Below are 22,009 nucleotides of genomic sequence, written 5' to 3' on the forward strand. Positions count from 1 at the left end.
TTTCTTCCATTCTCTTCTGCACCCTTCTGAACTTTGGATTTATCTTGGACACTCGAGCGCTCTGAAGATACATCTGGCTGCATACTTTCATTTGAAGGCTGTTCTGCCATCTCCTCCTCCTCACTAAAATTCTCTTCATCTTTTAAATCAGGTAAATTGACAGTTTCCATTTCATCCCCATCCTCTGAGTCCGAACATTCCAAAGACTGACAGGGAACACACACAACACCTCCTAACTAATATTGAAGATACCCAGCAAGCTTGCAATATCTCAATGTCCATGACATGGCTCATACATGACTTGTCTTGAAGGAGTCCTAAAACAAAATATTGGCTAAATTGTGTACTCAGGAAAAGAAGAACTAACAACAATTTTAAAAACATGAGTATTATTCTATTGATTGATGATGATCTTTTAGCAATTCTAATTACAATCTTCATAATTTAATTTCCTTTGATTTTAAATAATCTAAATTGTCAAACAGATGCCAAAGAAACATATAAATTGTGAGATTCAAATCCCAATAAAAGAACAAGAGACCATTGAACAATAAATAGAGCTCTTTAATTATATTTCACAGAAGGTATTAACCTGGTCTCAGATACAGAGAACCAAGATAAACAAAGTGTTCATTTGAATACAAGCTTTAAATACATTTCTAGTAGTGAGGGAAAAACAACTTTACGTGCCCTCCTTCTCATTGGACAGTCCAATGTAATAAATAAAATTTGGCTTCATAACAGGTGGTTTCCTAGACTGGAGTTCTCCTGATATTTTATCTATCTATCTATCTATCTATCTATCTATCTATCTATCTATCTATCTATCTATCTATCTATCAATCTATCAATCTATCAATCAGTCAGATTATATAGCTAATATTCCAGTAAATTGTCTTAGATTCAGAGGTGGCATCCTGCCGGTTCAGACCAGTATATCCCAATTGGTAGTGACCCACTGGTGATGTCACAATGATGTCATGGAAATGGTTCAGTCAGTGCTGGTCCATGGGCACTACCATTTCTTTTTTTTGAATTTTTTAAACTTATATTTTTTTAAAAAAAAATATTTTTCTTCTGAGCATGAGCAAAAGCCAATTTTCCAGCATTGTGCATGCAGTTGTCATCTTGTTTTTGGCCTTTTAAAAAATTGAATTTTTTGGAATTTTTTTATATTATTATTTTCTTCTGAAAAATGCTGAGTTTCCAGCATTGTGAATATGATCACTATCTTGTTTTTGGCTTTTCTTTCTTTTTAATTTTTTTTTCAGAGTCTTCAGCACTGTGCCTGCTGTGCATGGTGTGGGAGGAAGCAAACCGGCAGCAAGGTAAATTAGAACCCACTCCTGCTTATGTTATTTGGAGACTAAACATGAGGTTGTCTTGGCTCTGTCTTTTACAGGAATAAGGCTTACTTCTCTTAAACCCTATAATATTTTTATAAATAACTAAATGTTATGAGTTCAGAAACAATTTAAGATCAGTTCCCTACTTTATCTTTAGATATTCCTTAGTGTTTAAATCTGGTCTCAGGATGATAATGTAGCACTTGGGGAAGAAGATGAAACCAAGAAGCCCAGAACTAGAGGCCAAGATAGAAAAGACTTGCACGGCCACCATGGACCTTCCTTTTGTGCTCAGGTAGGTAGGCACAAAGGAGATCCAAACGCTGCAGAAGACTAGCATGCTGAAGGTGATCAGCTTGGCTTCATTGAAGGCCCCAGGCAGGTTTCTGGCTAGGAAAGCTACTGTGAAGCAAATGGTAGCCAGGAAGCCCATGTAGCTGAGGGCAACATAAAACATAGTGACAGAGCCTTCATTGCACTGAAGAATGATCACTCCTGGCTGGGAATGCAGGTCTAATTCAGGAAATGGGGGAGAAACCCCCAGCCATATGGCACATATAAAAATTTGAACACCAGAACAAATAAGAATAATGGAGTTGGTCAAGCTCTTTCCCAACCATCTCATCACTTGGTTTCCTGGTTTTGTGGCCATGAAGGCCAGTACCACTGTGATTGTTTTAGCCAACACAGATGACACAGCTATTGAGAAAACAACACTGAATATCATTTGTCTGATAAGGCAGGTGGTTTTCCTTGGTTGACCAATGAAGAAAAATGAGGATAGGAAGCAAAGCAGGAGGGAGACCAGGAGGACATAGGAGAGGTCTCGGTTGTTGGCTTTGACAATGGGAGTTTCCATGTATTTAAAAAATATTATTAAAACAAAGCCTGTGGTTAGGAATAAGATTAGGGTAAAAGAGACAAGGATGATACCCAGATGTTCCTCATAGGACAGAAAATTTCTTCTTTTTGGAATACACTGGATTCGGTTGTTTGTTGGATATTGATCATCTCGGCACTTGGTGCATTTTTCAGTATCTGAGGGAAAATATTTCTTTATATCTCTTTTCACATTTCAATTAAAATTTATGTAGATTTAGATTTATCTGTATTTGTTAATTGTTATGCTCACCAGAAACTCAACACTGCTTATTCTGTATTTGAGTTCTTATTGTATGTATTTCTTTTTTTTTTCAATTTCACCATCATGTTCCTTTAATGAGCATCCAGATCTATGCACACCGTCTGTTTTATTGGAGGATAGGTGGGTTTAGATGGGTGTCAAGCTGTCCATAGAGTATAACATGTAGTGAGGACAAAACAACCTTTAGGACAGGGGTGTCAAACTCAATTTCATTGAGGGATGCATCAGGGTTATGCTTTACCTTGGGAGGCAGAGGTGGGTGTGGCCAGGATGGGTATGACCAGCTGAACTTCAGTTATGTCAAAGGTGCCTTACTGGCCCAAGCACTCTGCCACAGCAAAAACAGTCTCCCTTTCTCTGTTTTCAGCTGCCAAAGCCTCCTGCCACCTTCTGAGCTCCATTTTCACTGGCAGAGGGTGACAGGAGGCTGTGACAACCAAAAACAGAGCTTGAGAGCCTGTTTTCACTGGCAGAAGCACTGTGGGCCAGTCCTTCACTATTTCCAGGGCAGATCTAAATACCCATGGACTGGATCTGGCCCTGGGCCTTGAGTTTAACACCCCTGCTTTAGGACCTTTTTTTGTTCCATAATTTTATCTCAAATTATATCTCATTATATAAGAAATTGACATGTTGGCATGCTGGAAATAAAGAACAAAAAAATATTTATGCTTAAGCCTTTCTGTTAACATCTGTATTGATTGAAATGAATCCACACTTTTCCCTTTCATCAGGTGTCACCAGGGGTGGGCTGCTGCCCTGGCGGAGCTGATGTAGTTGTGTAGCGAAAATGGAGCTCCACCTTAGAGCACCCAATTTGCACTGAAAGATGTTGAAATAAAATGCATAAGCAACACCCACATTGTGGTAGTAAAATTTTTGGTAGATCTTCACTGGGTGTCACTCACCTTCCTGAGTGGAGATGGTTTGTTCTGGACAAGGAACACAGTCATAGCAACAAACTGGTTCTCCTTCTTGAGCCCTCTTGAAAAATCCAGGACGACAGTTTTTCACACATTTGGACTGAGGCAGAGACTAAGCAGAAAAATAAAAGGTGTTTTTAAAAACCCTACTAGATTTTTTACTAGATCAGGGGCATGAAACACATTTTCACTGAGGGATGCATCAGGGTTGTGCTTGACCTCAGGGAGCCAGGGTGGATGTGGCCAAGCTAGGTGCGGCCAATTCAATGCCACTCATGTCAGGGGCACCTGTGGTGGCCTGAATGTTCTGCCAGTGAAAATGGGCTCCTTGGCTCATTTTCAGCTGAGATGGCCTCCTGCAACCATCTGCCAGCAAAAACGGAGTTTGAGAGGGTCACCTGTGGCACTCCTGAGCTCCATTGTCACTGGCAGAGGCACCACAGACTTGTCCTTTTCTATTTCCAGGGTGGCCCCATGGGCTAGATATAAGCATCCTGAGAACTTTGAATTTGATACCCCATACTAGATTTATAAAAAAGTATTTTAAGAAATATTTTAAAAATTCTGTTGAAGAAAGAAACCTTTGACCTGTAGGGCCTGGAAAGGTTTCTTTTAGACTACATACAAGATTTAAAAGCTGCTTCCCTTTGAAAGTATTCAAGAAAAGTCTCCCATTTAAAAAAAACACAAGATAAATTCTTCACAAATTAGAACTGTCAACTTTAAAGGACCAGAAGGCCAGACAAGGAGCAACGAATGGAAACTGACCAAAGAGAGATTCAAGTTGGAAATAAGGAAGAACTTTCTGATGGTAAGAGCAATCAAGCAGTGGAATGGCCTGCCAGTGGAGGTTGTGAACGGCACATCACTCAACACATTCAAAAGGAAATTGGACTGCCATCTGGCTGGGGTAGTTAGGGTTTCCTGCTTGAGCAGGGAGTTGGACTTGATGACCTGCAAGGTCCCTTTCTAAATGAATGAATGGATGAATAAATAAATAAATAAATAAAATTACATAAATAAATAAACAAACAAATAAATAAACCAACCAAACAACCAAACATGGATTTGTTATTATAGGTTTATTGGATTTGGATTTATTATGTACTGTTTTTTATTATTGTTGTGAGCCGCACTGAGTTTGCGGAGAGGGGCGGCATATAAATCCATATAAATATAAATCCAATATATCTAATCTAATCTAATTTAAACAAACATGATGTGGATTGGGTTTTTTTTGTTTTTTTACATATTTTTCTGTTCAATTCATATGGCTGCCATGCAGTAGAATTAAGACTTGAACTGACTGCTAGAATGTTACTGAGATGAGGTAAAGGTGGGGACATATCTCTCAAAAAGATGTTCCCTTGCAACAAATGGTAGTTTTGTATGGATCCCTTTTGGCATGAGATAGCAATAGCACTTAGACTTGGAAGGCTTAATCAACCTTGGGATGGTCAGGATCGAACTTCTGGCAGTGGACAGAGATCCCTACTAGGGCCGCCGATAGACCGGTATTACTGGGAGTGGCGTCACGGGCCCAGCCAAATTGAAAAATGGGGGGGGGGGGGCGGCGCCCACCAAAAACTCCCCAACCCCGATTGCGACGAACTCTGCCTCTGCGGAGCTTCTCCGACAGCAGCCCTTCACCTTCTTCCCACCCCTGCGAGGAAAGAAGGCAGGGAGGCCGGCAGACAGGCAGGGAGCCCCGATGCCAGCCGCGGAAGGAGGAGTCACCGCGGGGGTGTCTCGGCCCTCCGGAAGCCAAGCCACGCTGCTGGGGAAGCGGAATTGAGGAAGCCGGGAGAGGGCTGAGCCCGGCTGGCTTCTCTGCCGGTCTTGTGTCCCCCCGAGGATTGAGAGGGCAAGAGAGCCGTGCCTTTCGGCCTCCGGAGATGCTGGGCCGTGGGTTCGGGGAGGTCCCGTGAACGCTGCCCGGAGCCAATGGCTTCTTTTGGGCGGGCACCGGCTTACTCGCTTGCATTCCTGCTGCTGGTGCTGGGAGCAGGTAAACGCAAGGGGGAGGCAAGTGGAGATCCAGGTCCCTCTTTTCATGCATCCGCTCAGTGAGCCTTTTTTGGAGTTGCCTTTTTCTTTCTTTCTTTCTTTCTTTCTTTCATTCTTTCTCTCTTTCTCTCTTTCTCTCTTTCTCTCTTGCTCTTTCATTCTTTTTTCTTTCTCTTGCTTTCTTTCTTTCTCTTGCTTTCTCTCCTTCCTTCCCTCCTTCCATTTCTTTCATTCCCCCTCTCTCTTTTTATTTCTCTTTGATTCTCTTTCTTTCTTTTCTCTTTCTTTCGTTCCTTCCTTCTTTCCTTCTTTCTTTCTTTCTTTCTTTCATTTCTTTTTCTTTCTTTCTCTCTTTCTCTCTTGCTCTTTCATTCTTTTTTCTTTCTCTTTCTTTCTTTCTTTCTCTTTCTTTCTCTCCTTCTTTCCCTCCTTCCATTTCTTCCATCCCCCTCTCTCTTTTTATTTCTCTTTCATTCTCTTTCTTTCTTTCTCTTTCTTGCTTTCTTTCTTGCTCTTTTTCTTTCTCTCTTTTACCTTCCCTTCCTCTATTTCTTCTTTTCTTTCTCCTTCCTACCTTCTTCCCTCGCTTCCTTCAGTCCTTCCTCTCTTACTCTCCCCTTTCATAAGTTTCCTTGCTTCCTTCCTCTGTTCCTGTCCCTTCCCCCTTTCTTTCTTTCTTTCTTTCCTTCCTTCCTTCCTTCTTTCTTTCTTTCTTTGTTTCCTTCCTTCCCTCCCTCCATTTCTTGCTTTCCTTCTCCTTCCTCCCTTCTTTCCTCCCTCACTCCCTTCTTTCACTCCTTCCTCTCTTACTCTCCCCTTTCACACCTTTCCTTGCTTCCTTTGCACCCTTCCTCTGTTCCTGCCCTTCCCTCTTTCATTCCTTCCTTCCCACCCTCTGTCCATTCATTCACCCATTCCTCTCTTGATCGCCCCTTTTACCATTCCTTCCTTCCTTCCTTCCTAGTTCTCCCTCGCCTTTCTTCCCTTCCTTCCAGATGGGAGTGCCCCCTCAAGACACCTGCCCAACTGCTGGTACCCTGCTTTTTCTCTCCCCTCGTCCTTTCCAGCTCCTTGCCAGTGGCTGCCAGGTGTGGGATCCCCCTCCCCTCTCCCCTTGCTAGAAAGCACATGGTTTTGTCAACAAGGCCTCTTCCAAGAAGGGAGAAGTGCCAAGGAGCTGTAAATAACCATGCTCCGCCTGACCAATGCCAGGAGGCTCTTTCTTTCCCTCGCCGCTCCCGCTTCTTTCTTTCTCCTGGATGAGTCCACACAATCGGCTTAACCCAGCTCCTGAAATAGCCTATGGCAATGTTTCCCAACCTTGACAACTTGAAGATATCTGGACTTCAACTCCCAGAATTCCCCAGCCAGCATTCACTGGCTGGGGAATTCTGGGAGTTGAAGTCCAGATATCTTCAAGTTTCCAAGGTTGGGAAACACTGGCCTATGGGACCGCCTCGCTTGGCGTGAAGCGAGAAATGATCCCCGGGGGATGGAGTGGCTCGGCGACTTAAAATAGTTTTAAAATGGCGGGGGGGGGCAGACACTTAGGCTGTATGGGGCCCCAAAATTCCTGATGGTGGCCCTGATCCCTACAATACTGCATTCTAACCATTGAGTCACCACAGTTCTAAGTCCCAACTATGTTTCCAAATAATAGTCCTTTCTGTTGAAGAACTACAATTAGGTGACATCAATTGGCATGGACATGAGCCCAAATTTATTATTAATTAAATGTGGAGCCTCCATTTTGCCCAAATTACTTTAAGTAGCAGTCAAGATAAATAGGTTCACTCAAGGGGTTTTCAGATGATGTGCCCTCTTAAAAGCCAATGCCCAAATCTAAGAAGCAATTCCTTTCAAATTGTCCCTCATTACTTCAAATATCAGGAAGGACTTTTCTATGGTCAAAGTGATCTTTCAATGCTTGAATTCAAAACTTGAGGCTATCAGCAAGACATGGAACATGTCTTGGAACATAAGGGCCTCTTGCACCAGTTTTATGGAGATACCAGATTTCAGGGACAAATGGGTCACAATCTGCATCCCAATGAATAATCATTTAGAATCTCATATTGGGATGTGGTGACTCAGTGGCAAATATGCTGAGTTCGTTGATCAAAAGGTGAACTCGGCAGTTCAACGGTTCAAATCCCTAGTGCCACATAATGGGGTGAGCTCCCATTACTTGTCCCAGCTTCTACTTAGTAGTTCAAAAGCACATAAAAATGCAAGTAGAAAACTAGGGACCACCTTTGGTAGGAAGGTAACAGTGTTTTGTCTGCCTTTGGTGTTTGGTCATGCCAGCCACATGAACAGAGACGTATTTGGACGGTGCTGGCTCTTTGGCTTTGAAATGGAGATGAACAACGCTCCCTAGAATGGGGAATCACTAGCGCATATGTGTGAGGGAATCTTTACCTTTACCTTTATCCCATGTTGGACATGACTGAATTGCTTAAATTTCATATTATAGCATCTGAAGAATACCTTGGTCAATAGTACTAAAATCTCTCAATCAGACTAACAAAACTGTAAATTTCCAGGTCTTACATTCAATTGTCACTAAATTTTATCCACTTTAGTACCTGGTCACCACATCACTTGAATTGATTCTTAAGGTTTTTGAAAACAGAGAAAGGACACCAATATTTCTCCCACCTTGTTGAGCAACTTTAACTGTAAAAGACTAGTTTGATTGATAACAAGTCTCTGTCTTTCAAAACTCCCCATTTGCTTTTGGATGGGATCCTCTTTGGGGAGAAACACCAAGCCCATGATGTTCAGATCTCCTGTTACATCCCCATTTTGGTTCAAGTACAATTTCTCCTGAGAAAAATTGCAAAACTGGTTCTTCTTCAAAAAGGGATGGAACTAAAATAGAATCATCCAATAAATTTAGAAGCACTAACCTTATTTCCTTACTCAATGTAGTTTTTTCACTATTGTTATTGTTGTTGTTGTTGTTGTTATCATATTTATCATTTATTATTTTTACCAGACCAGGCTGAAATAATACTTCAAACTATTGTAATTTGCGAGGAAGAGACAAGTGGCATGAGACCTGGCTTGTAATTTGCAAGCAAGAAACAAGCACATTGAGAACTGGCTTGTGAGAATTTGGAACTGGTGACGAGAGTAGTAATAGCTGCAGTCAAGCGTCTGGGTGACTCCAAGATGATATAAACAACAACTGTGACAGGAGTGTGAATGGAGGCAAGAGGGCAGCCAAACAGTGACCAGGCATGGAGAGAGCAGGACTAAATTTAGACTCTTGGACAATAAAAACCAACACCCAACTCTCGAAGCTAGGATTATTCTGGACGGTGACCACCATGCCAGTGGACTTTTGCTTGCTTAGAACTTCAGCCTGCATTGCTATGGTGAATTTAGATGCAGGGGGAAGGGATGTTGGTGAGGGACTCTCTTATTTTTGCAGGTTTGTATGTATCATGTGTGGATTTATTCAGTTGACGCAATCCCTACCAGAGTTTCAGTGACATCATCAATGGGCTGCTCCTGGTGTGTCTCACTGTACCATATCACTAGGAACCCATTACTGATCAAGGGTAAACAGGTATTCACTTACCATTTTCTTTCCCATTCTAAATTGTGTTCCTAAAATGTTTTTTGTGATACTGTTTTTGATAAATTGGACTGTTTTTCCCCTTTGTGTAAAGACAGATGCAAAAAATGAGTAAGTATCTCTGCTTTATATCAAATTGTTATGTTTCTCCCTCTTTGGAACATTATGCCCTGAGTGATTAGATTGGTCAGACAATGAGGTTGACAAGGTTGTGCTCCCTTTCTTTTGACGGTTTCTATTGGGACCCCTACCTGCCATGGCTGCAGCCTCAGAGACCCCAACCTGTCTTTCCCATCCTTTTTTCTGCTCCTAGTTCTGGAGGAATATGCAACATTCAAGGTATGGACCAGAGTCTTAACGATGGTGTGAAAACGATGTTCATTTGGAATCTGTCGTCTGTTCCTTTTCTCTTGGGTTTCCAGTGGTGCTTCCTGAGAGCATCTTGTTTGGCCTTTGACAGAAAAGACATGCTTTGAAAAAGAACAATGAAAAGAATGATTTTCAAATTGGTCGTCCACAAAGAAATTGCCTTGGAATACATCATCATTTCGCCTTTTTTTCTCCTGAAAGTCAAAGTGCCAAAGACTATGTATATAACTGAAAAATCTGTGCCTTCTCATTTTCAATTCCCCCAACACTGTCATGATCCAGACTTTCCCTTCAATTGGTCCTGGCAAACCTTCAAGTGCTAAATGGATGTGGACAAATCTCTTCATAAGGGAAAAATATTCTATGAAATGAACAAAAACATTGACTTGTCTCCATTTAGTGAGAGCATCCCTGAATGGTACTATATGTCTGGTCTTTGAGATTTGTTGTGATATAACAACACAAATTCCATTCCTGACAAAGGCAGGAGTCAAACTCCTCATAAAATTCTCTCCCTCCTCTGTATCTGAAGGAAAGACACCAATCAAGGTCCATCTGAAATGCAAGAGCAGTTGAATGATTCCTGGATATTGGATCCCTTCTTTGGGAAGCATCGAGTAGAAAAAGGGGAAATGACTTTTATCACTCAGAGCCTCTGAAACAATTCCATAACTAATCTGAAAAAAAAATTAAAATGTTGCATTATATTTTGGGTCAGATGGAATAAAAAATTACACACTTTTAATAAATCCAGCTTGGTTTTCAGGAACTTATTAAAATAATTTATTTTTGACTAGTCATTACAGTATATCAAGATATGGAATAGAAAACAAATAACACTGAAATAAATAAACATTTTATATAGAATTGGAATAAAAGATAAAAATTAAATAACAAAGAATAAAGAATGTTAATCATATTTCTGAATCACTCCAGCTTGGTTTTCATGAACGTATTAAAATAATTTATTTTTGACTAGTCATTACAGAATAGAATAGAATAGAATTTTTATTGGCCAAGTGTGATTGGACACACAAGGAATTTGTCTTGGTGCATATGCTCTCAGCGTACATAAAATAAAATATACATTTGTCAAGAATCATGTGGTGCGACACTTAATGATTGTCATAGGGGTCAAATAAGCAATGAAGAAGCAATATTAATAAAAATCTTAGGATATAAGCAACAAGTTACAGTCATACAGTCAACATGGGAGTGGGCCTTCTCCGGGTCCCGTCAACTAAACAATGTCGGTTGGCAGGCCCCAGGGGAAGAGCCTTCTCTCTGGCGGCCCCGGCCCTCTGGAACCAACTCCCCCCGGAGATTAAAACTGCGCCTACTCTCCTTGCCTTTCGTAAACTTCTTAACCCTGCTGTTCTGTTTAAGAAAAGTAACAAATCTTCTGTTCCCGGGTCACCCTGACCCGGACCGAAAACTCTTCATTTGCAGTGCTTATGTTTGGTCTTTTTGAAAGCTTTTTTCACTTGGAAAGTAGTCTGAACATTTCTGCACACAATGATATGAAAATTGAAATGAAAAAAGTAAATCTTATTGGTTTATTTTGCGGATATAATGCACGCCCCCCCCGTTTTTGTGAAATTTTTTTCAATTTATGGATAGTTTTGCTTGCAAAATGCATTCTATTTTACTAACGTTGGTATGGGATTGGTAGCTTGAACATTTCTGAACATAATGATATGAAAATTGAACTGGAAAAATTGATGCATATTGGTTTATTTTGTTGATGAAATGCACGCCCCCCCCCCGTTTTTTTTAAATAGTCTTCACTTTATGGATAGTTTTGCTAGCAAAATACATTCTATTTTACTAAAGTTGGTGTGGGATTGGTAGCTTGAACATTTCTGAACATAATGATATGAAAATTGAACTGGAAAAATTGATGCATATTGGTTTATTTTGCACATAAATGTATGCCTCCCCCCGTGTTCAATTATTTCAATTTATATAAAAATTATGCTGTTAATTTCAAACTTACATACTTTTTTTTAGTAAAATGGATTTGTTTCATAAAATTAGTTCTCTGGCTACAATGTGGTTGATTTTCAAAAGGATACTCCAATATTTCTAGACAAATATGTATAAACAGTGACAATAATGGCACATAGCAAGGCCGGGGGTGGGGGGTGGCCCTTTTGTGGCAAAAATAAACCAATAAGAACCATTTTTTTCAGTTCATTTATATTTTTCTTATATTCAGAAATGTTCAATTTAGTATATCAAACCTTTTGGGGGAAAATTCCTTAGGGATTTGTAGCCTTAAAAAATAGAAATTGACACGAAATTAAAAAAGGGTGGGGGGAGGGGCTTTTTGATCAAAATAAAAATATAAGTCTCAATTTTTCCAGTTCAATTTTCATATCATTATGTTCATAAATGTTCAAACTAGTTTTCCAGTTGAAAAAGTTTTCAAAAAGATCAAATTCAAGTACCTAAAAAAATTATTTTTGGTCCGGTCATATACGAACAGAAACAGACTCGAAGTTATGATTTTTTTTTGCCCAGAAAACAATTAGCCACCACCCCAAAAATATTTTTTGATGATCAGCATTGTTAAATTGAGTAAATGAATGCCTAAGATTTTAAAGAATATTTTGGATTTGGAGCATAAAAAAAATAAAAAGTGAAAATGGTTGCAAGCAGCCGAGGAGGGGGGAGGCCTTATTTCTGATATTAAAAAACCAATAAGAATCATTTTTTTCAGTTCCTTTATATTTTTCTTATATTCAGAAATGTTCAAGCTACCAATCCCACACCAACTTTAGTAAAATAGAATGCATTTTGCAAGCAAAACTATCCATAAATTGAAAAAAATTTCACAAAAAGGGGGGGCGTGCATTATATCCGCAAAATAAACCAATAATATTTACTTTTTTCATTTCAATTTTCATATCATTGTGTGCAGAAATGTTCAGACTACCTTCCAAGTGAAAAAAGTTTTCAAATTGACCAAACATAAGCACTTCAAATGAAGAGTTTTCGGTCCGGGTCGTATGTGACCCGAACAGAAGATTTGTAACTTTTTTTGCCCAGCAAAAACTAAGCCCCCCACCCCCCAAAAATATTCTCATAGAGAGAACCCCTGAAATGATGAAAAGTCATGAAATTTCAAGTTTCAGATATGCAGGGAAAATTTTTTTACAGGGACTCAAACTTGGCTTCGGGTCGCATACGACCCGAACAGAACAGCAGGGTTTTTAAGACCCACCTGTGTCGTCAGGCATGGGAGAACTGAGACATCTCCCCCGGGCATATACAATTTATGAATGGTATATGTGTATGTATGCGTGTTTAGAAAATGGGGTTTTTAAAATGTTTTTAGTAGAAATTTAGATTTGTTATAAACTGTTTTTTCCACTTTGTTGTGAGCTGCCCCGAGTCTGCGGAGAGGGGTGGCATACAAATCTAAATAAATAAATAAATAAATAAATAAATAAACAAATAAATAAACAAATAAACAAATAAACAAACAAACAAACAAATAAATAAATAAATAAATAAATAAATGGGTGAAAGGAATGTTGAGAAAAACTAGTAGAATAGAAGTGCAGATTTAGTAGAAAGTCTGACAGTGTTGAGGGAATTATTTGTTTAGTAGAGTGATGGCGTTCGGGAAAAAACCCTGTTCTTGTGTCTAGTTGTCTTGGTGTGCAGGGCTCTGTAGCGACGTTTTGAGGGTAGCAGTTGAAACAATACAGGATATCAAGATATGGAATATAAAACAAATAACACTGAAAAAAATAAACATTTTATATAGAATTGGAATAAAAGATAGAGACAAATAGGAATAAAACACAAAGAATACAGAATGTTAATCATATTTCTGAATACTCACATAGTGTACCATAATCTGGCCCACATATGGGGATCTTAATTGAATTGTTATATTCATATTTATTTATTTATTTATTTATTTATTTATTTATTTATTTATTTATTTATTATTTGGATTTGTATGCCGCCCCTCTCCGAAGACTCGGGGCAGCTCACAACAAGTGGAACAAATCATAAATAATCCGACTAAATTTAAAATATTTGAAGATTTAAAAAACCCCATATACTAACAGACACGCACACAAGCATACCATGTATAAATTAAACATGCCCAGGGGGAGATGTTTCAGTTCCCCCATGCCTGACGGCAAAGGTGGGTTTTAAGGAGTTTACGGAAGGCAGGAAGAGTAGGGGCAGTTCTAATCTCCGGGGGGAGCTGGTTCCAGAGGGCCGGTGCCGCAACAGAGAAGGCTGTTCCCCTGGGGCCCGCCAACCGACATTGTTTAGTTGACGGGACCCGGAGAAGGCCCACTCTGTGGAACCTAATCGGTCGCTGGGATTCGTGCGGCAGGAGGCGGTCTCGGAGATATTCTGGTCCAATGCCATGAAGGGCTTTAAAGGTCATAACCAACACTTTGAATTGTGACCGGAAACTGATCAGCAGCAAATGCAGACTGCGGAGTGATGGTGAAATATGGGCATACCTAGGTAAGCCCATGACTGCTCTCGCAGCTGCATTCTGCACGATCTGAAGTTTCTGAACACTTTTCAAAGGTAGCCCCATGTAGAGAGCATTACAGTAGTCGAACCTCGAGGTGATGAGGGCATGAGTGACTGTGAGCAATGAGTCCCGGTCCAGATAGGGCCGCAACTGGTGCACCAGGCGAACCTGGGCAAACGCCCCCCTCGCCACAGCTGAGAGATGGTTTTCTAATGTGAGCTGTGAATCGAGGAGGACGCCCAAGTTGCGGACCCTCTCTGAGGGGGTCAATAATTCCCCCCCCCCAGGGTAATGGACGGACAGGTGGGATTGTCCTTGGGAGGCAAAACCCACAGCCACTCCGTCTTATCCGGGTTGAGTTTGAGTCTGTTGACACCCATCCAGGCCCCAACAGCCTCCAGGCACCAGCACATCACTTCCACTGCTTTGTTGACTGGGCATGGGGTGGAGATGTAGAGCTGGGTATCATCAGCATATTGATGATACCTCACCCCATGTCCTTGGATGATCTCGCCCAGCGGTTTCATGTAGATGTTAAATAGCAGGGGGGAGAGGACCGACCCCTGAGGCACCCCACAAGGGAGAGACCTAGGAGCCGACCTCTGACCCCCCACTAACACCGACTGCGACCGGCCAGAGAGGTAGGAGGAGAACCACTGGAGGACAGTGCCTCCCACCCCCAACCCCTCCAGCCGGTGCAGAAGGATACCATGGTCGATGGTATCAAAAGCCGCTGAGAGGTCAAGGAGCACCAGGACAGAGGATAAACCCCTGTCCCGGGCCCGCCAGAGATCATCCATCAACGCGACCAAAGCGGTTTCCGTGCTGTAACCGGGCTTGAAACCCGACTGCTGGGGACCTAGATAATCGGCCTCTTCCAAGGACCGCTGGAGCTGGAGTGCCACCACCTTCTCGACAACCTTCCCCATAAAGGGAAGGTTGGAGACTGGACGATAGTTATTAAGTACGGCTGGGTCCAGGGAGGGCTTCTTGAGGAGGGGGCGCACGAGCGCTTCTTTATAGAGTGTTGGAAAAACTCCCCTCCCCAAGGAAACGTTGGTAATCTCCTGGGCCCAGCTCCGTGTCACCTCCCTGCTGGCCGAAACCAACCAGGAGGGACACGGATCCAGTAAACAGGTGGCGGAACTCACAGCTCCAATGGCCTTGTCCACTTCATCAGGTGTCACCAGATCAAACTCTTCCCAGACAGGTGGACAAGTACGTGCCCCAGTCACCTCGACTGACTCGTTGTCAGTTGACTCTGTTTTACAATTGGAGTCGAGGTCGGCCCGGATCTGAGCGACTTTATCAGCGAAAAACGTGTTAAAATCCTCGGCACTACTCTGCAAGGGCTCCCCAACTCCCCCATGGTTGAGGAGGGAGCGGGTCACCCTAAACAGAGCGGCCGGGCGGGATTCCGCTGATGCAATCAAGGCGGCATGGTACGCGCATCTTGCCGCCTTGAGCGCCACTTTGAAGTCTTAATAAAAGCTCTTACAAGTGTTCGATCAGATTCAGACCTACTCTTCCTCCATCGCTTCTCTAGACGTCTCTTTTGGCATTTCAACTCCCGGAGCTCCTCGTTGAACAATGGGGCTCTACGGGGTCTAACGCCACGGAGAGGTCATAAAGGCGCAATCCGGTCAAGAGCCTCCGCCGCAGCCCCGTTCCAGGCCTCCACGAGAGACTCCACCGAACTGTGGACGAGTGCCTCTGGAATAACCCCAAGCGCCATCTGAAAGCCCTCTGGGTCCATCAGGTGTCTGGGGCAGAACATCTTCATTGGTTCCGCCTCCCTGCGGGGAAGGATTGGAGCCAGGAAGTCAAGCCGTAGTAGAAAATGGTCTGACCATGACAAAGGCAATGCTTCTAAGCCCCTTAGTCTCAGACCATTACTCAGTTGCTCGGAAAGGAATACCATGTCAGGTGCGTGCCCTCCCTCATGAGTCAGACCATGTACTACTTGAGTCAGGTCCATGGCTGTCATGGTGGCCATGAACTCCTGTGCCAACCCAGAGGTTTCGCCGAGTGACGGCAGGTTGAAGTCCCCCAGGACAATGAGGCCGGGGAACTCCACCGCCAACCCGGCTACCTCCTCGAGTAGCACAGGCAGGGCTTTTGACACGCAGCTGGGAGGCAGGTACATGAGAAATAAGCCCACCTGAACCCCTAAGTCCAACTTCATCAAGAGAGACTCGCAACCCGCAATTTCCGGAGCAATGAGTCCACGCAGGCAAAGGCTCTCCCTGGCTATAATAGCCACTCCTCCCCCCCTTCCCTGGGGTCGAGGTTGATGCCATATCTGAAACCCGGCTGGGCAAATTTCAGAGAGAGGAACACCTCCCTCTGGGCCCAGCCAGGTTTCAGTAATACATGCCAGGTCGGCCTCCTCATCCAGGATCAAATCCCGGATGAGGAGAGCTTTATTTACCACCGACCTGGCATTAAGCAGCAGCAACCTGAGCTGTCCATATGATGCATTGTGTTATATATAATTTTAATATGTGGTTTAATATGAGGATCTGTATAGGTTCTTGATCTAATGTCTGACCTACCACACTGATCTATTCTCTCTTTCTTGTACAATTGACATTCAGATAGTCTTAAATTATAACAGCAATTTTTAAGGAAAATGAACTCTCCCTTTGGGAAGATAGGAATCAACTGAGTGGAAGACCCTTCATTTTTTAACCCACAGCTCACTTGAAGGGAGAGATACATTTTGTCTTGACATTTAGGAAGGAATATCAGTAAGATCAGTCAATATGTGCACTGCATTTTCAGGGTTGAGACAACTTAAGCTGCTACGACATACAAGGCCAAAAGTCAGCTTTGGAGTAACCTATTATTTTCTTTATTAGGTATCCCTAGTAAGGAAGGAGGTTTAATTGCTATACTGGATCACCATTGAAAGGGGATCTATTTCTATGATGTCATTTTACCAAGAATGTAAATTTTGACTTTCATTTATTAATAATCAGAGAATTATTATGTGAGTAGGAGTCAAGTTTTCATACCGGATTATATAACCCAATTTGTGAGCATGATAATATCATGTCAGAATAGAGTAGGTTGTTACAGTATATATTTAGTGCTTAAGAATAGATACTTTATTAGTCAAGCAACTCATTAATATCCAGACTGAATAACAATGATTCAAGGAAGAACCATTTGTCTTATCCCTTGTTAAACATCAGTCCAATATTTCATGGCTCCATTAATCTAAACCTCATTCTCAAGCAACTGCTTGTAACAACCACTTTGATCCAGGCCAACAACCTGAGTTCCATTTTAAGGGCAATTGTTTATCTGTTTACTGTATCAAATTTTGCACTGAGATCTACAAATGCAGTAAATGGTTGTTTCCCGTGACTGAGATATTTTGTACTTAGATGGTTCAAGGGAAAATAATTGTCGATAGTAGATAGACTTTGTGTATCTATACCCATTTTTCATCCAACCATTCCCCATTCTAACCAAGAGGAACATAGCATATAATAAATAATAATAATAAATAATAATAATAATAATAATAATAATAATAATAATAATTTATTAGATTTGTATGCCCCCCCCTCTCCACAGACTCGGGGTGGCTCACAACAACAATAATAACAATGTGACAATGTAACAAATCTAATATTTAAAAGAAAGCATCTAAAAACCCATCATTTAAAAACCATACAACACAACAACACCATATATAAAACTATATAAGCCTGCGGGAGATATCTGAATACCCACATGCCTGGCGATATAGGTGGGACTTATGCAATTTACAAAAGACAAGGAGGGTGGGGGCAGTTCTAATCTCGGGGGGAGTTGATTCCAGGGGGCCAGGGCCACCACAGAGAAGGCTTTTCCCCTGGGGCCCACCAGACGACATTGTTTAGTTGACGGGACCTGGAAAAAGCCAACTCTGTGGGACCTTATCGGCCGCTGGGATTCGTGCGCCAGAAGATGGTCCCGTCTTCTTTACCACAATTTGTAATATACTAATAAGCTAATAGGGTTCAGTTTTCTGTTCCCGCTTTTTAAATAGAGGAACTACTATTATCATCTTCCATCCAACAGGAATATGATAGCTATTATTATGTTGTAGAAATCAATCCACAAGGCAAAAATAGTTTACATATTGGCTAATAAGCTTGCAACTTTTTAAATAATATATGAAACCATAAGACATATCGGTTTTTATTAGCGGTAGGTAAGATAACCCATTTTATTGATTATGGAATTGATTGGGCATACAACCTCTTCTTTCATGCACAGATGTGCAGCAGAGGTCTTCCAACAAAGGTGTGGGACTGGGGAGAGAGAATACCACCACCATCCCAGTCACTTTATCAGCTAAATACACAAACAAACCTGTGGGACTTTGTAGATGCCTCCTAATGTTGACATCTGGATGGAGATGTCATCAAGAGCTCCATCAACAAGAGCCAAAATGTTGTCCTCCTTTCCACAGCTGTAGTTGGGAATATTGGCTTCTCCAGTAGAGAGCATGTCCAGCAATGCATCTGATGTGCCAACGGTGCTGAAGTAGTTATCATGGATGTTGTAGCCAAGTGTGAGATTGTGCATGAGCTGAGAATTCTTGTTGATCTCTTGAATGGCAAAAATAAAGCGTAAGACTCTTGATGGATCAGAAGATTGATTACTGTAAAACAATTACAAATCAATATCACCATCATCATTATTTTTAAAATTTATTTTACTTATTTGTACCAACAAGCCTCTTCATTATTAAACAACTCGAAAGTGGTCAATTTCAATTTTTATAAAGATCAGGCATTGAATGCCAAAATGGGTTAGAGGAGACTAAAACTGTTTAATAACTGTTTTAAAAAAAGTTAGTACACACTTGACAAATTCAGTATTGGGCAGGGAGAGGATAATCAGGACTTATTTCAAACTTGTTTTTCGTCCCATTTTTGGATTTTAGTCTCTTCCACGAAACAAAGGAAGTTATCAAAATCCAAACAATTCAATAAATTGTCCTATAGTCTCTGTTATATCTCATATATCTTCTCTTCTATCTCTTCTATCTCTTTTATCTCTTATATTTTCTGCTATTCTCTCTAGTTATATTTTACTCCTATATTTCTCTTGTATACTCTCTATGATAACATTCTACTCATATACATCCTCTATAATCTTCATTGTGTATTATTGTGTATTGGACAAAACAAACAAATAAATAATTTTTTTTTTTTAAAAAACATTAGTCTGCTCCTGCAAAATAGAAGTAAATAAAAATAGAAGAAAAGAATGAGAGTATTAGACCTGTAAATGAAAGGAATGCAACTTATCACACTGAATGACTTACAAGCAACATTGACTAGAAGGAGCGATGTTGAAATTCAATATTATACGTGGTATTGTTGATGCACTGGTAACTATATTAATAAGATGGTCTCCCGGCCTGTAATAGCTCCATGGCTTTGTTTTATTTTTATTCTCAAAATTCAGCACACATTTCATTTTAATTTTCCCAGAAGCTGGCTGAGACACCAGCAGCATCAGAACGATAAGCAGAAGGCCCATAATTCATGGAGCTGAATCAATCGGATTCACATTTCTACAGAATTTAAAATAATTGGAGCTATCTGGCAAGATAGAACCTGCAGGCAAATTGAGCTTCATCTGGAAAGGGGAAAAAGCACACTCAAGAGTACATCACCTGCCTGTTCCAACATGTGGGCCACAAAGAATGTGATGAGGATAATTACACTGAAAATCAATTTGTCCTCATGGGATCCTGCAATTTTTACATGGGGAAAAGGACAGTTGGAGAAAAGCATGTCACTGAAACACTGCTGGGGAAACTGTTATGTAGTGGTGGTGTTCCTTCCTGTTATGACAAGTCTGGAGGAAAATAGTTCAACATCGAGAAAAATTATTTCTGCTATACTTCAACATGGTACCTTGTCTCAAGAGACTGCTGGGTAAGGTCACCTAAAACAATGGAGTTTGGTACTACTTAACTTGATGATTCTTAACTCCAATATTGCCTTGCTTCTAATACCAAGGAAGCAACTATTATCCTTGTTGCTATTACTCTGCTTAAGCACAAGTCATGCCAAACCAACCTCATATACGTGGACTTCAGCAAAATATTTGACAAAGTAGACCACAGCCTACTTCTACACAAGCTAGAAAAAAAGCAGGATAGATAGCTACAACAGGAGATGAATTAACAACTGGCTGACCAACTGTACTCAGCGAGTAGTCCTTAGTGGCTTCTAAGTCCACATGGAGAGAAGTAAGCCACTAAGGACTACTCGCTGAGTACAGTTGGTCAGCCAGTTGTTAATCCATCTACTGGTGTAGCTATCTATTCTGCTTTTTTCTACCTTGTGTACAAGTAGGTTTTGGTCTACTTTGTCAAATGCTTTGCTGAAGTCCAGCTATATTATGTCCATTGCATTTCGTGGTCTACTAATTTGGTTAGCCAGTGTTGAAGAATGAAATGAGGTTGGTTTGGCATGACTTGTGCTTAAGCAGGGTAATAGCAAAAAGGATAAGAGTTGCTTCCTTGGTATTAGAAGCAAGGCAATATTGGAGTTAAGAGCAGCGTTTCCCATAAGCTGCGCGCGTGAGAATGCACCCGCCCCAAAATACCCCCCGTGCACCCTTTTTCACAGGCATGCGCTCCCCATCCCCCTGCCAGCCCACAGGGGGGCAGGGGCGGGGAGGTGCCGGCAGTAGAAGGGAAGGGAGCTGCGGCCGCCCCTGCATCCCCACGGTGCCTCTGGCCCCATCGGCCTTTCGGCGCTGCCCCCCACCTGCTTGATCCGCCCCCTCTGCTCCTCTGCTGCTGGCGAAAGCTTTTCTTATTTTGAATGTTCCGGGCGGGCTGGCCGCTCGCCCCCAACATTGAATATCACCTTTGCCGGCCTATGCTGTGAGAAGAACGGAGAGAGAACGAGAGAGAGTGAGAGCAACAGACAGCAAGATAGAGAGAAAGTGAGAAAGAGAGAGAGAGAGAAAGGGGAGAGAGAAAGAGAAAGCAAGAGAGAGAGCAAGAGAGAGAAAGAGTGTGAGAAAGAAAACAAGAGAGAAAGAGTGAGAGAGAGTGAAAGCAAGAGAGATAGAAAGAAAACAAGAGAGAGAAAGTGAGAAAAAGAGAGAGAGCAAGAGGGGGAGAGAGAAAGAAAGAGAGATAGATAGAAAGAGAGAGATGAGAGAGGAAGGAAGAGAGTGAGAGAGAGAAAGAAAGCAAGAGAGAGAGAGACAGAGAAAGCAAGAGAGAGAGAGAAGAGTGGAAGGAAGACAGAGAGAAATGATAGAAAAAAGGGGAGGGGAAAAAAGAAATGAGAAAATGATTGAGGCAGAGAATGACAGGAAAGAGAGAGAAACAGAGAGAGAAGTGACTCTTGATTTAAAGCATATGGTAATAGCACTTAAATAATAACAGAGAAAAAAACCCAGCCCTCACCTGTTTTTATTAATAGTTATGTTTTTGGTTTTGCTGGTTGATTTAGTTTTAATAGTAATGGATTTTGGTTTTTTTAAATTATTAATTTCTTTTAATAAAAAAGGAGGGATTTTTTTTCTTATTTATTTATTTATTTGCTTGCTTGCTTATTTATTTATTTATTTATTCATTCATTCATTCATTCATTCATTCATTCATTTATTTATTTATTTATTTATTTATTTATATGCCGCCCAGTCCCAAGGGGACTGCCGCTCAGACAATATACTTTTCCGCCCACACTGAAAAAAAATTAGAGGGAACATTGGTTAAGAGTCATCAAGTTAAGTAGTACCAAACTCCATAGTTGTAGGTGACCTTCCCCAGCAGTCTCTTGAGACAAAGTACCATGTTGAAGTATAGCAGAAATAAATTTTCTCGATGTTGAAATATTGTCCTCCAGCATCACTTTCTGGACTTGTCATGACAGGAAGGAACACCACCACTACATAACAGTGTCCCCAGCAGTGTATCAGTGACATGCTTTTCTCCAGCTCTCCCTCTCCACATAGAAAAGTTGTAGGATCCCATGAGGATAATTTGATTCTCAGTGTAATTATCATCATCACATTCTGTGTGGCCCACATGTTAGAACAGGCAGGTGATGTATTCTTGAGTGTGCCTTTTCTCCTTTCCAGATG

At 41.3% G+C, this 22,009-nt stretch overlaps 1 protein-coding gene across 1 annotated transcript; it reads right to left on the bottom strand.

Annotated features, from left to right (window-relative positions):
* Window positions 1-1,488: 1,488 nt before the first annotated feature.
* LOC139171415 (vomeronasal type-2 receptor 26-like) lies at window positions 1,489-21,719 on the bottom strand. Its single transcript, XM_070759641.1, has 6 exons — window positions 21,664-21,719; window positions 18,257-18,548; window positions 9,258-10,052; window positions 8,082-8,294; window positions 3,399-3,525; window positions 1,489-2,384 (listed from the first exon to the last, which is right to left on the bottom strand). Exons 1-6 carry the CDS (start codon window positions 21,717-21,719, stop codon window positions 1,489-1,491), a joined length of 2,379 nt encoding a protein of 792 aa, XP_070615742.1.
* Window positions 21,720-22,009: the final 290 nt, after the last annotated feature.

Source organism: Erythrolamprus reginae, chromosome 8 (genome assembly GCF_031021105.1).
Source record: "Erythrolamprus reginae isolate rEryReg1 chromosome 8, rEryReg1.hap1, whole genome shotgun sequence".
NCBI lineage: Eukaryota > Metazoa > Chordata > Lepidosauria > Squamata > Dipsadidae > Erythrolamprus > Erythrolamprus reginae.